This window comes from Notolabrus celidotus, chromosome 3 (assembly GCF_009762535.1).
Source record: "Notolabrus celidotus isolate fNotCel1 chromosome 3, fNotCel1.pri, whole genome shotgun sequence".
In the NCBI taxonomy this organism is placed as follows: Eukaryota; Metazoa; Chordata; class Actinopteri; order Labriformes; family Labridae; genus Notolabrus; species Notolabrus celidotus.
In genome coordinates this window covers 3,937,075-3,951,363 of record NC_048274.1, presented here as the reverse complement: position 1 = coordinate 3,951,363, position 14,289 = coordinate 3,937,075, and the positions used below count along the sequence as shown (strand labels likewise).

The 14,289-nt window shown below is 43.7% G+C and overlaps 1 protein-coding gene and 3 long non-coding RNA genes across 4 annotated transcripts in view; 1 reads left to right on the top strand and 3 right to left on the bottom strand.

Annotated features, from left to right (window-relative positions):
* Positions 1-14,289, top strand: part of nav2a (neuron navigator 2a) — a 308,111-nt gene that overhangs the window by 290,482 nt on the left and 3,340 nt on the right. The window contains exons 23-39 of the mRNA XM_034679846.1: positions 2,001-2,024; positions 2,390-2,464; positions 6,152-6,235; positions 6,326-6,449; positions 6,708-6,877; positions 9,910-10,082; positions 10,194-10,347; positions 10,458-10,647; positions 10,803-10,903; positions 10,985-11,080; positions 11,228-11,405; positions 11,645-11,880; positions 12,030-12,181; positions 12,292-12,363; positions 12,469-12,665; positions 12,758-12,876; positions 13,367-13,567. Coding sequence (XP_034535737.1) covers positions 2,001-2,024; positions 2,390-2,464; positions 6,152-6,235; positions 6,326-6,449; positions 6,708-6,877; positions 9,910-10,082; positions 10,194-10,347; positions 10,458-10,647; positions 10,803-10,903; positions 10,985-11,080; positions 11,228-11,405; positions 11,645-11,880; positions 12,030-12,181; positions 12,292-12,363; positions 12,469-12,665; positions 12,758-12,876; positions 13,367-13,567 — 2,346 coding nt within the window. The remainder of the gene's footprint in view (positions 1-2,000; positions 2,025-2,389; positions 2,465-6,151; positions 6,236-6,325; positions 6,450-6,707; positions 6,878-9,909; positions 10,083-10,193; positions 10,348-10,457; positions 10,648-10,802; positions 10,904-10,984; positions 11,081-11,227; positions 11,406-11,644; positions 11,881-12,029; positions 12,182-12,291; positions 12,364-12,468; positions 12,666-12,757; positions 12,877-13,366; positions 13,568-14,289) is intronic.
* Positions 9,128-10,911, bottom strand: LOC117810176. The gene is made up of 4 exons (XR_004630730.1): positions 10,771-10,911; positions 10,491-10,658; positions 10,171-10,349; positions 9,128-10,080 (listed from the first exon to the last, which is right to left on the bottom strand). It is a non-coding gene; the product is annotated as an uncharacterized LOC117810176 (long non-coding RNA).
* On the bottom strand, positions 10,977-12,438 carry LOC117810175. Its single transcript, XR_004630729.1, has 3 exons — positions 11,782-12,438; positions 11,239-11,365; positions 10,977-11,095 (listed from the first exon to the last, which is right to left on the bottom strand). It is a non-coding gene; the product is annotated as an uncharacterized LOC117810175 (long non-coding RNA).
* The window catches only part of LOC117810174, a 58,892-nt gene continuing 57,057 nt past the window's right edge, over positions 12,455-14,289 (bottom strand). Inside the window, exons 3-5 of the long non-coding RNA XR_004630728.1 lie at positions 13,424-13,564; positions 12,736-12,849; positions 12,455-12,631 (exon numbers count right to left, since the gene is read on the bottom strand). This is a non-coding gene — a long non-coding RNA (uncharacterized LOC117810174). The remainder of the gene's footprint in view (positions 12,632-12,735; positions 12,850-13,423; positions 13,565-14,289) is intronic.

Genomic DNA, 14,289 nt, shown 5'->3' with positions numbered 1-14,289 from the left:
CTCACACTCCTGTACAGTAGCTGTACAGTCACAAGAGGCTGTTGAAACCTGTTCAAGTGCTCAGGAGGAGGTTGGAGGTGGAGCTGGAGTTGAAATAATGATTAATTATCAGCTGGTATGTTTTGTTGGGTCTGTCAGAGCACATGCACGGTGTTCAGGCATCCTGGAGCTGCTATTCCAGTGTTGGAATCTGTGGAACAATGTAAACATACCATCACATGTCAGTCAGGTTTATTAATACAGAAGTTAAAATGTTCCAAAATAAATTTCCAGTACAAAAAAACATGAATATGCACCAGAACTTAATACTCACTGTGTGGCATGATGTAATTTTCACCAATTTTTGAAGCTTGTTGTAAATCTCACATTATTTTTAGAGATCCTGCTGATAAAACACACAATGCAATATACTTTATTGTACTCTTGAGAAAAATTGTCTTTGACTCAAGTGCTGCACATGCTCAACAGCCTCCATAGTACCAATAAATAAAAACACTCAAATCTGACAACAGTCTGCATGCAAACAGAGAAACACACCACATACATTAATAATTAGGAATTTGTCATCCAGCCTTATCTGTTTCATTATCATTATTGATATAATATATTTATTTACATATTATTATTATTTTGGTTTTCTCCCTCTTTGGTTATTTCTTTGCTGTTTTTTTTTTAAACATCAGTTGATTTTCTCTTTGTTTTGTTTTTGTTTTTGCCTTGGTTTTCCTCTTACTATTATTAGTATTAATATTATTACCACTTCTTTGTCTGTCTGTCTGTCTGTTTTTTTTTGTTGTTGTCCATATTCGTGCCTTGCTTACTTGATACTCTATCTACTATAACTTGGTCACCCTTTCTTTTAAAGCACATTTCTTGCACAATGCAAAAAAGTGAATACATAAAAGAGAAACACACACCAAAGAAAACCATAAACAACATTTTGCACATCATCCATTCTGCAAAAGATCTGTGCATTACAATGTGAGTTAGAGGAAAAGATACAATAAGAACATCATGATGCTAATGCACGAGCCATACAGCCTGAAGAAAGGTTATTTAGATTCCTACAACCATGAAAACAATGTCTTGTTATTAGAAATAAATGAATGTGTAGCCTTGGAATTTGCACATCCAGTTTTCTCAGATGCAGGAGCATTTGAAGGACGTCCATTCAGTATGGAAAACAGGAATATCTTGCAGATTGTTTTTCTGCTCTACATTCATTTTTTTAATCCCTCCAGTGTCACAGTGAAGGCGCAGAGAATGCAAAGTGTGTTTACTGCAAGTTTAGTTTTTTATTTCTTCTCCTTTTTGGTTAGAAAACATTGTATTGTTATTGAAACTACCATTAACTGGCACCAGTGCAGCTCATTTTAAACTTGTGTGCATTCAAAGATTGAAACCAACATCCAGTTTTACCTGCAACTGCCCCAGCGCTGAATCTGTAAATGTATCACACAGCTGACCCCTTATTATAAATGCGCTGTAATAACAGCTGCAGTTGTTCACTGTGGTTATAACTAAAACATTTCCAGATGCAGTTTCGGTGCTGGTGCAGCTTGTTTACATGTAAATGTGGGTGTTGCATGTTCCACTGTTTTGCTGAGCAGCAGCAGGATCAGCTGGGTGTGTTGTGTTCGTGCAAATGCTTGTTTTGCCTGCTCTCACTCCACATGTACTTTACAACCTGTCCTTCTATTACTCTTACTATTGTTCAGTGTGCAGCCTGTAGAGACAATGGACTCCCTTGCTCTCTCTCTCTCTCTCACACTCACACAGATCTCTCAGTAGAATGCCTTCAGGAGGCCGTAGACATATTACACCAGATGATCCCTCTACAGTTTATAAAGCTGCTCTCTGTGGAGTTAATAAATCAAACAGGAGTCAGGACATGTGTCTGTTGTATGATCTGACCTCGGGCAGCCTGAACTGCTCTTCTTTTTCATTAAAGTTGTACTTCCTCTAATGATTTCTTCTTCTTCTGATGTTTGTTTTTACAGAACGAGGAGAAGTCTCAGTCGGAGGTAAGCATCAGCCCGCCCACATCCCTTCTCTCCCGTGTTTTCCCTGCTCTTTAATTTTCTGTGTGCTGGACTTGTTGGAACATGGGGGGCGTTTTCACGGTTGTGTCTGGTTACACATGTAACTGTATTGTGCGTGACCCTGCAGCAGGCTCTTGTTCCTGTCTGAACACCTGTGTACACCTGTATGTGCTCTTTTATGGCCTCACTGCTTTTCATCTCTTAACCTCAACGTATCAGAGCTCCGATCTGGGAGACTCCCTCGTTTGTTGCCACATTTTTTCATTATGTGTGTGTATGTCTGGTATTATTTATTAAAGAAGTTTTGTCTGGAAGCTTCTTGATGACATGTGTTTGACTGTCCTCAGATCCGAAAGCTGCGCCGGGAGCTGGATGCTTCCCAGGAAAAGGTTTCCGCCTTGACGACACAACTGAGCGCCAACGTGAGTCAGCAAGCACACACACACACATTTCTGAAGGAGCTTATTTGTAAACTGCCATGCATGAAATGAAATGTGCACGGTACATTTAACATAATCCCAAATATACTCAATGTTAAATATATTTACTTTTGAGAAAGCTGTGAAGCTCAGTTTAGGAAGCACTACTGAGAAAGACCAGGGGCCTACAGCAGGGCAGCAGCTCTGAGGCTGCCTCTGCACATATATACATAATGTTTCAATGTAAATTCAAGCTTAAGCATGCTGACTCGCTCACAACAAAGATGGCTAAAATGTATGTTGCATTGCCAAAAAACAGACTCAGCAATAAAAGCTGTAAAATTTGGCACTCATCCCTCCTCAAACACCCAAACACACGCAAGTACATTTCGTGATATCCATCAAATACGGAGCAGATAACTCCCGCAGAGCACTTTGTTCAGAGAAGGTATAATTTCACATCTGGCAGAACCATCAGAAAGTCACGGTAAGCGTCTGCAGACACGAACCTCTCTGCCACCCTGCCTCCCGAGTTGCACAAGTCTCACCACGCTCAGCTTGTAATCTGCTGCCTGAGTCAGAGCGCGCCGGGGGTTCAGCCGTGGATTAGAGATAGGGAAGGAAGGCAAAGGTGTTAGATTACAGCTGGCACTCAAGTCTCAGCACACTTGCTGAGAGACTGTCCCAGATGTGGACGGAAGATTTACGGCTGACGACGCCTCGACACAAGAAGGTGTGGGGTTAGTGCTGAGAGACAAACAGACAAAACAGACAGAGGAGATGTATGGAGGGGAGGGGGGGTCATGGAGGTGGGATTGAAGGTAGAACGGGGGGAGGGGCATTACTTCAATATTTGATTCCAAATGTTCGACCCATGATGAGTTTTCTGAACACACCTTGGAGCCCCCGAGGCTGAGAATCTAAGAAAGTCACGACTGGATTCACACGTCAGTCAACACATTACTCAACTCTCACACTCACTGATCCTGCAGGCATTTGTAATGTTTAACACGATGCAGTGAGGATGACCCCTGTTAGAGTGGTGTGCTTAAACAGCTACATGAAACCGGTTTTCTCAATCTTTCAGAGATCATATTTCTTATTCTTGAATATTTTATTGGTTTGATTTATGTGGCATGTCTTCTAAAGCCTTTCTTTTGCATGACCGGGGAACCTTCTGCATCTGTAGCCCCTTATACTGGTACTTTAATGCCTCGTCTTCATTTTAAAAAACACACGTGCCACTGAGACAGAGGTATTAATAGAGGCACAACAGAGGAAAGCAAGGTATATGGCAAACAACCTAAAAAAGAAAAGTGCTTGTATTTGTGAATCTTGCACCACTTGTGAACCATTCATGCCTCTTTTTCCCCTTCACAATGCTGTAATGCTGTGTGCAATCACCAGGACGTGACAGTGACAAAGTACAAAGGATGGCGTGATGGCAAGAGTTTATTTACAGTGCTGTTTAGCAGTTGCTGTGTAAATATGGTCTGTGCTGTGTGGCATGAACTTGCACTGGACAAGGAAGTCTGTATATTTAAATAACCCAACAGAGGCAGAAACAAGGCACTCAAAAAACTGTACAACATGACCCCAAACTACAGTGACACCCCAGCATTTAGCCATTTGTCTATAGAGCTTAAAACATTCCTCTGAAATTTGCTTGTAATTCCCTAAAAATCCAGAAATAAGTTGCACCAGAAGTCTGAGGCAAAAACACTTTAAACTTTCTTCCTGTGAGATGATTTCCACCACGTTCAGCAAAGTCCAATACATGCAGTTTCTGTGCAGCTGTGTAGCTCTTTCTGGTGCCTTCTGTTTTCACCATGTGAAGTCGGCAATCTTGCATGCAACTAGAAACAAGCAACTTTGATACTTACTGACTTAATAAGCCCTTAACTACCATTTTTACTACTACCAAGTGCTCTCTGTGACCCAATGAAGGAGATAAGCTGTTAGAAATTGACACTGGTGGTCAAAACAGCCCATGTGTAACAAAGCTTTAAATTATAGCACCATCTTCTGGGTAAGATACAGAAGAGGAGAAGGTCAATTTTGTATTATTATTAATATTATTATTATTATTATTATTATGAGAAAAAATTCAGAATTCTGGAATTAAAGTCAGAATTCTGTCTACTTTTAGTCTGAACTGAAATTAGTCAGTGGAAACAGAGATTTTTTAAAGAATCTCACTTTGAAAATATCCAAAATCATAACTAATATGCTACATTTCCAATGACTTTTATTTTGAAATCCCAAATCAGGTGTAGCTGTAATTGACAGCATCACATTTTGAGGTTTTCTCCTTTCAGTCTGAATCAAAACATATCAGTGGAAACTGACATTCATTGTAATGCCAAATATATAATTATCAGGCACAACTTTTTTATTTCAGATGGCTTTTATTTTGAAAATCCACCAGAATTTTGCCTTTAATCTCAGAATTCTGACCTTTTTCTCAGAATAATAATAATAGAAAAATAAATTTGACCTTAATTTAATTTTTTTTCAGTGGCCCTAATCCTCTTCCTTAGAGACACCTCTCCCTGCTTTAAATACTAATACATTGGTTGCACTGGTGTAGCTGTTGAAGCCTTTATGTCCACTCTAAAGCCTCTCATGTTGTTGACTCTTACTATACCTGTTTTCAAAGTGAGCCCTGGAATCTGTCAAATCAAGTAAGAGCATAAAACCCCCAAACTGAGGTCAGAGGATGACCACACAGAGATGACTCCATAGTGCCATCATTAAAGTCTTTCACCGCAGCATGGATGAGTGATTATAGCTCGGAGGACTGTTTCTGGTAGAGATGATGTCACGGTTTGGCTTCAGTGCCGTATTCGTAATGTGGGAAACCGATCCACCTCCCTCTGACCTTCAGGGATGATCATTCATTACAGGCTGCTCCTTTTTTCAGGATTATTTGTGTTTAGTTCTGTTTGTATTTTGCTACCAGGATGACTGGACTGATGTCATGTTGGGGTTTTTAGGTCGCAGTGGTTGTGTAGATGGCTCTCACATTATTTAGGGCCCAGTTATTCTGATACTTTAGGATGAAGATAAAATCAGCTCAAGGTCCTTTTATTACATCCCAGTGGAGATTTCTTAATTCTCAGATGTTCTTAAATCAACTCTAAATATTCATTATGTCCATTTAGTGCTCTGCAGTTTGTTTCCTGAGCTGTACGGTCAGAAAACTAACCTTCAAGTGTCTTTTTATGGCTCACGGTTTGAGGTCTGGTTCTCTTTAAACTTTACCTTCTCCAGAAGTTGCAGCCGGTGGAGAACCACTGAGATGCTATCAAGGCTTAGTTTCTCTCAGTATAGATACTTCTGTAGGAGAAGTTTGGGAGGGAACCATCTCTCCTTGCAGAGGGACACTTCTAGGCTGTAACCTTCCTGTTGTTTTCTGTCTGTAGAGATTTTGAGTGAACTTTTGTCAGGGTTTGGAAGAACCTGGAGAAGTCACAGAGTTGATTTGGTTGAGTTCTTTTGAGCAGATATTTCTTGGACAGTTGCAAAGGTGCTGTGATTTTGAATTTGACCAAAGTGTTGAACCATTAGACACGTCATGTGTGAGGTGTTCTTCTAGCACATCAACCCTGGGAGGTCAATGAGACATGAAAACATCTGATGCATCTGCAGCTGTGTCTAACAGTGTGTCATCATGTCTTTCCCCTGCAGGCCCACCTGGTGGCAGCATTTGAACAGAGCCTGGGCAACATGACCATCAGACTGAAGAGTCTCACCTTGACAGCAGAGCAGAAGGTAAAGTCAGCTCCTCACGTGATCCAGCAGACATTCATATTCACTGCAGGAGATTTGTTGGTTTGATCCTCGTGTCCCTCTCTGTTTCAGGACTCCGAGCTGAATGAGCTGAGGAAGACTATCGAGCTGCTGAAGAAGCAGAACGCTGTCGCTCAGGCTGCCATCAATGGAGTCATCAACACGCCTGAACTTACACACAAAGGGGAAAGGACAGGTAAGCACAAGCACAAACACAGTGTCCAAGGTTTTTACTGGACACATCATACAAAAAGGATGGCTCTTGTCAAAATAAGAATAATTTATTGGTACTGTAAAAAGACAAAAACATCAATGCTTTCTGTCTTTTTTTCATATAATCATAAAAACCTCTCTGATATCAAAATTGGACAAACACACTCCTTGGATTTTGTTGGATATTTACAAAAGACTTGTGTTAATAATGATTAATAATCACTTGCCCGTCTCTCCTCAGGCGGCAGTAACGGCAGTCCACAACTACAGCATCATCAGCCTGACCTGCGCATCAGGCGGCAGCACTCCTCCGACAGCGTCAGCAGCATCACCAGCGCCACCAGCCACTCCAGCGTGGGCTCCAACTTGGACGCTGACGCCAAGAACAAGAAGAAGAACAAGAAGAACTGGGTAAGATGCTGGAGATTTAAAATCAGCGTGTGATGAGTTATAAAAACATCTCTTTGCACATCTCTTTGTGTGTTGGTGTCACATGTTTGGGTTTCTCCCTTTTAGGCGTCTTTCTCTGGGGACAAGGTGAATACACTTTCATGGAGTCAGTCCTGTTCACACAGAGTAATGATTGATTTGATGATTTGCAGTCAAATGATCTGATTTATTAGATCCAAATGGAGCTGAAAATGGTTGAAGAAGTCTCCTGCAAATGACCAAATCAATACCTACGTGCTAGTTTTCAGTCCAGATGTGGACTCATTAGATTTTTCTTTGTAGTGGTCACACATCAAAACATCTCCATTCTTTCACACACGCCTGAATTAACATGATTTCTGTGTTTCTGTTGATGCTGGAAGGCGTTTTTGTGCACCGGAGGAGGTCAAGTCAGAGATGACGACGTATGAAAAGCTCTCTTCCTCTGCGTCGTGCTGTAAACTGAACCCTTGTTGTGTTAGCTGCCCGTGGTCGTCTGAATCTGATCCTGATGTTGAGTTGTAGGATGAGCGGTGTGGTGCTTTGTGTTAGCTGTTAAAAGACGTGAGCTCGTATCGAGTTTCCTGCTTTATGCCGCAGTGATAATAAACCATCCTCCTTCCCGTGTGTGCTTCCAGCTGTCACAGTTTGTGTAGATGAGACCCCACAGGGGGGCTCCTCCATGCAGGTGCTCATACTGAGCGTGTGTGTGTGATGTGTAGCGTATAGGGGCTATGTGTGTGTGTGTGTTGGAAAAGGACATAATGGATCATCAAAGACCTCCTGTTTCACGGTGGTTGTGATGTAGCGTTAGCCTGCAGCTGCCTGGAGGAAACATAGAATCAGCGTTAGTCCTGTAGGGGCCTTTTAGTTTCATCTCTGTCCCTCCATCACACATTCACACTCAAACCCATATGAACATGTGCTGTTTTGTCTCTCTGTCTTCCTTTGCTTCGCTTCATGTGGCAGGTCTATGAGGTAAGACTGGTACGCTGGGTGAAATCAAAGCGGCCTAACCCCTTCACTTCTTCTAGGATACTAACCTGGTTTCTTTTCCTCCTGCTGTAGTGCCTTTCCTCCTCCTCCTCCTCCTCTTCCTCCTCCTCCTCCTCCTCCTCCTCCTCCTATCCTCTCCCTGAAAAACTGCTCCTCTGACACTTGAGCTGACTCTGTGAAGGAGAAATCCACCTTTGAATGCTCTCATATCAGAGCTGTAAAGACAAACAGAACATCTTTCAACGATTAAATAAATCTCTAACACTTCTGCTTCTAATGGGCATTAAAGTTAAAACTGAAATCCTTTAATGCTTCTGATGGGCATTCAAGTTAAAACTGAAACTCTTCTTGAATAAATTGAAAGTCACAAACTTCTGAAATCTGAAATGGTGGATTTCTCTTTCAGACACAAACTCTTGCACAGATTACGACACAGGTCTTCACGTAAAATGCACACAATTTGAATATGCATTATAATTCTTATACGGTTAGTTGATCTTGGAAAACACTGTAGCTTTAAATTTGAGAGAAGAAGGGGCGCTGGTGGTCTAGCAGTCTAAGCACCCCACATACAGACCCCAAGTACCCACAGTCCTTGTCGCAGAGGTGGCTGGTTCGACTCCCGGCCACTCCTGCATGTCCTCCCCCACTCTCTACTCCCAACATTTCCTGTCCCTCTTCAGCTGTGTCATATCAAATAAAGGCAAAAGGTCCCAAAATATAACTAAAAAAAACCCCCAATAATAATAAGAATTTGAGAGAAGAATAGTTTAGTTTATAAAACTTTAATGTCCTCAACTAGGCAATTTGTAGTCAGTGGCGGTTCTGGGGAGGGGCCAACAGGGGCCAGTGCCCCTGTAAAACTGAACCTGGACCCCCCTGTGGCCCCCCCTCCACATCAAACAAATATTATACAATAAAAAAAGCTTCGGTATTGCGCCGATGTTACAGGCGGAACACATGCGTGTGGCACTTGGTTCCAGTCCCTTAGAGTGCTAAGGGACTCATGTTGAGTGTAAACAGCCAAACAGCTTCTGTCAGTCTGCATGTTGATATAGTACACAGTAGTATATATGTCTAGTATAAAGGGATGCACTGATGTTTTGCCAGTTTGTTCTCAGCCGGTCCTCGCCCTTCTCAGTCTCTTTTGTCAGGGTTGAATGTGTCCCTCTGACAACACCCTTGGCCCCAGCCTGGCCCCTCCAGTAAAATTGGTCTAGAACCGCCACTGTTTGTAGTACAACACAGCTTAAAAAACACAACAACATGAAAGGTACATCAGACACACACAACAAAAAATGATCCAAACAACCCGTAGTCTCTCTTTCTCATTACTGCAATAAAACCACCTCCACAGACATGACATGATATTCACAGTAGTAGTCATTGCTCTCTCAGCCCAAGATAAATAAGGAAGGAAATCAAAGAGCTGTACGAATGGTTAAAATGACAGATTGTCTAACTCATGTTGAGTCCTTCTAAATTAGTAAAATAATTTGTGCAACCACAGAATCAAATAAATAAGTTTAATAGCTCTCGTCAGCATGAAAACACACACACAAAGATTTTCATTCTGTCGTTGTCCAGAAGTCTGAGATAAAATCTGCTTCCTCTAAAATGTTTTCTTTATTATCTTAAGACCACAGTTCCACACGTTACATATGATAAAAACTCCATCAATCATAAACACCATGATTCATTAACAAAAACAAAACATTGACTATGTGGCTTAGGAGCTATAAATCCAACCTCTGTCTGAAAACACACAATGTAACTAACACACACACACACACACACACACGCACACACTCTCATGGTTTGTGTCCAGAGCCGTCACTCAGGTCGTCAGACAGTCTTCCCATAATTCCCTTTTCTCCCTCACTTGCACTTTTTAGCAGCTGCTTTCCTCCACTGTCCCAGCACACTCCTCCTCCTCCTCCTCCTCCTCTCAGTGTTGTCGGGAGTGCGTCTCTCACCCGCTCATGTCGTCTCTCTCTCTCTCTGTTTTCTCCCTGCAGCTGCGGAGCTCCTTCAAACAAGCGTTCAGCAAGAAGAAGTCTCCAAAGTCGGCATCCTCTCACTCTGACATCGAGGAGATGACCGACTCGTCGCTGCCGTCCTCGCCCAAACTTCCTCACAACGGCTCTGCGGCCTCCAGTCACATGCTCAGGAACACACACTCCAACTCGCTGTGCGTAAACACAACCACCTGGATGTGATGGCAGTTTACAGAAGCTCATCTAATACAAACATATCCTAGATCTGCGATGTCACTAAACTGTGTAACTGTGTGTGTGTGTAGATTGTCTGAGTGTCTGGACAGCGAGGCAGAGACGGTGATGCAGCTGCGCAGTGAGCTCAGGGAGAAGGAGATGAAGCTGACAGACATCCGGCTGGAGGCCCTCAGCTCCGCTCATCAGCTGGACCAGCTCAGGGAGGCCATGAACCGCATGCAGGTCTGCACTACCACACACACACACACACACACACACACACACACAAACACAAACACAATAAACCTCTTGGATGTGTTTTCTGATAGAACTTTCTAAATACGTCTTTGCAGGTGGAGATCGAGAAGCTAAAGTCAGAGAACGACCGTCTGAAGGTGGAGAATAAGGGCAGCAGGATGGGCTCCCAGGTCTCCATCTCATCCTCTCCTCCTCCCCCTCACACACACAGCCAGGCTCAGGGTTCCGGACCGGCTATGTCCCAGCACAGCCTCAACCTGACCACCAGCGAGTCCACTAGCCTTGGTAAGACCGAGCTACACGTTAGATCAGTGTGGACAAACAGAGAATAACATAAACCATCTCTTAACAGCAATATTTAACTTTTACATCTCTAATAAAGGACAGTTATTGAGACATTGTTGTAACCTTTGTCTGCCTTTTCTCTGCCCTCCTGTCAGACATGCTGCTGGATGACACCGGGGGAGAAGGAGGGATGAGGAAGGAGGGACGACACGTGAAGATGGTCGTCAGCCTGGACGAGGACAGCAAGTGGGGAGAGGTGAGATCTGTGAGAATATACACACCAGACGATGTTTCTGTTGGATGGATCATTAAAACCGGTCGTACTTTTCTGTCACAGGAGGGTCGAACTCGCCATTTTCTCATTGGTTGCATCGGTGTGAGCGGAAAAACCAAGTGGGATGTCCTGGATGGAGTGGTTAGACGCCTTTTCAAGGTAACCATGAACAGACTGCAACATTAAGAACATACTATTTGATGACTGTGTGTAGCTAAAGTCTTAGACAGGTATTACTAGGAACTGTTTTCATCTTGGCATTTCATTCTGCCAGTTTTCCTCAAAAGCATCCTTTGTGTTTGACAGGAGTACATCACCCATGTGGACCCAGTGAGCCAGCTGGGCCTGAGCTCAGACAGCGTGGAGGGATACAACATTGGAGAAATCCACCGGCCCAGCAGCCCCCGGGCTGCTCAGACGCCCGAGCTGCTGCCCTGCGGCTACCTGGTGGGAGACAGCAACACCATCAACATCCAGCTCAAAGGTACGACAAAGCATCAGCTGTTCATTATTCTGTTCTCTCAGTTTGTTCAGCAAATAATATCCAGTTTGAATCCAGTTTGTACAGAGATTTTTTTAATTCCTCATTCCACATAAATTAAAATCTTTAATTGACACTCATAAGGAAGGGATAAAGAGATCCCTCTGGTCCACATTTGCTTCCAAAAAACGTCTTTTAAGATCTCTCCAGAAACTCATCATTCATCCTCTTCCTGTGTTTAGGTGTGAGCAGTGAGAACGTGGACTCTCTGGTGTTCGACACTCTGATCCCAAAGCCGATGCTGCAGCGCTACGTCTCCCTGCTGAAGGAGCACAGACGAGTCATCCTGTCAGGCCCCAGCGGCACGGGGAAGACCTACCTGGCCAATCAGCTGTCTCGACACCTGCTGCTGCTGGACGGTCGACCTGTGACCCCACACGCTGTCGTCACTTTCAACGTGGACCACAAGTCCAGCAAGGTAAGCATACCAGAGTTCTGTTAAGTAAGTCCCTTTGGATAGATTGTTAGACTGGATGTTGCTCAAGTGTCTTTATCATGAGCAATGAAAACGTACTGGCATTGAAAGCATCTTACTCTCTCTCTTTCTCTCTCCATCTCTCTCTGTAGGAGTTGCGTCAGTACCTGTCAGGTCTGGCTGAGCAGTGCAGCGGTGTTGCAGGTGCAGAGAGCCCTCTAGTGGTCATTTTGGACAACCTGCATCATGTCAGCTCGCTGGGAGAGATCTTCAATGGGGTCTTCAACTGCAACTACCAACACAGGTCAGTCCACACGCACACACACATTTACAGAGTCACCCAAAGTCTCACACACTTCTGCACAATATTGGCCTGCTGAGAATAATAATAACCGGTGTTCTCTTTTCTTTCAGCCCTTACATTATCGGCACAATGAGCCAAGCCACATCATCGGCCCCCAACCTGCAGCTTCATCATAACTTCAGGTAAACTGCTGCAGATGTCCTCCTTCCTCCCCTGGTAGTAGGATCTTTAACATTCTGTTATTAGTTAAATATATTCTAGGTCCTCACACCTTCCTCTCTGCTCAGGTGGGTGCTCTGTGCCAACCACATGGAGCCAGTGAAAGGCTTCCTGGGTCGCTACCTGAGGAGGAAGCTGATCGAGACAGAGATCGGCAGCCGGACGCGTAACATGGAGCTGGTGAAGATCATCGACTGGATCCCGCGGGTCTGGCACCACCTCAACCGCTTCCTGGAGGCACACAGCTCCTCTGACGTCACCATCGGTAAGAGACTGATGCAGGATAAAAAACAAACATCATACAGAATGTCAGTGTGTAAAAACAAACAGCTCACACGTCCGCTCTGCTGCACACAGGACCTCGTCTCTTCCTGTCCTGTCCCATGGACGTGGAGGGATCCAGAGTTTGGTTCACCGACCTCTGGAATTACTCCATCATCCCGTACATGCTGGAGGCCATACGAGAGGGATTACAGGTAACACAAATGTGCACAAATACACACTCAAAGCATGTGGATGTGATGTGGTGTTTAAAAGGATCCAGCTGAGTGAATCAGAAGTGTAATGTGTCTGAGTTGTAGTGCTTTAGATCTGCCCTCTCAGAGGATCAGTGTTATGCTCATCAGAGTGAAATGGATTCAATTTGTTCTCCCAATTTGGGCATAATTAGCATCTCATTTAATTAGGCTGCAGCTGATGACTGCAGTGCAGCCTCTGAGTCGGGGTGAAGGAGAGCTTAAAATGCAGGAGAGAAATTTGTCTCTCGTGAGCTTGGAAGAGAAACAAAGTGCTGTGATGCTGCAGCTGAAACACTTCTGTGCTGAGGCTCAGGGATAAAAATAATGATACATGCATCAGCCTTTTATCAGCTGATGTTTTACATGACAAATCAATAAAGGTTTTTATTTTCTACCATAAATGATAAATACAAGGAAAACTTGAGCATCTCTCTGTGTCTCTCTGCAGCTGTACGGCCGCAGGGCTGCGTGGGAGGACCCTGCTGCCTGGGTGATAGACACGTACCCGTGGTCAGCCACACCGACTCCGTCTGAATGGCCCCCGCTGCTGCAGCTCCGCCCAGAGGACGTCGGGTTTGATGGTTACTCTGCTCCAAGGGAGGGAGTCAGGAAGGAGCCCCCACAGAGCGACAGCGACGCAGACCCACTGGTGAGAACAATTACACATGATGGGGAACAGACAGGAAACAATTAGTTGTATTCATTTAGTGAATAAAGGGATTGGACGTTTCAACTTCTTCCTGCTCCTTTTTGCACATGTAAAGTAAAATGTTTCAGTGCTTGCTAATGGAACTGATTGATTTGGGGGTTTTTTTGTTTAACTATTTCTTCTTTTTTTTTTCTATTTTACTTTTACATGTTTGAAATAAAGACATCAAATCAAATCTAATCAAAATTTATATCTGCTTCAGGGAAGAATTACTCAGGTCAGCCATGCAAAAAAAAATCAAAACAGTCACATTGTTTATAAAAACAAACTGAGGAAGAAACAGTTCATGAGAAATGACGTGGGAGTTTATTTTTGACTCATGAACCAGTAGGGGAGAGCGGGGTTGGTTGTCACACTTTTTACTGTTTTGATGATTGCTCAACATCAAAACATCTTTCAATTTAGAGTGATCAATCAACCTGAGCATGTTTTTGGATTGTGGGAGGAAGAGAACCCACGCATGCACAGGGAGAACATGCAAACTCCACACAAACTCCACACAGAAAGGCACCAGGAACCTTCTAGCTGTGAGGCAACAGCGCTACCCACTGCACCACCGTGCAGCCCAGCTCTGATCCTAATTCTGGAAATGTCCATACCCCAGTTTGAGAGACAGCGCCCTCTGGTGGCGAGATATATCGAGTGTGCCAACCAACCCGTGT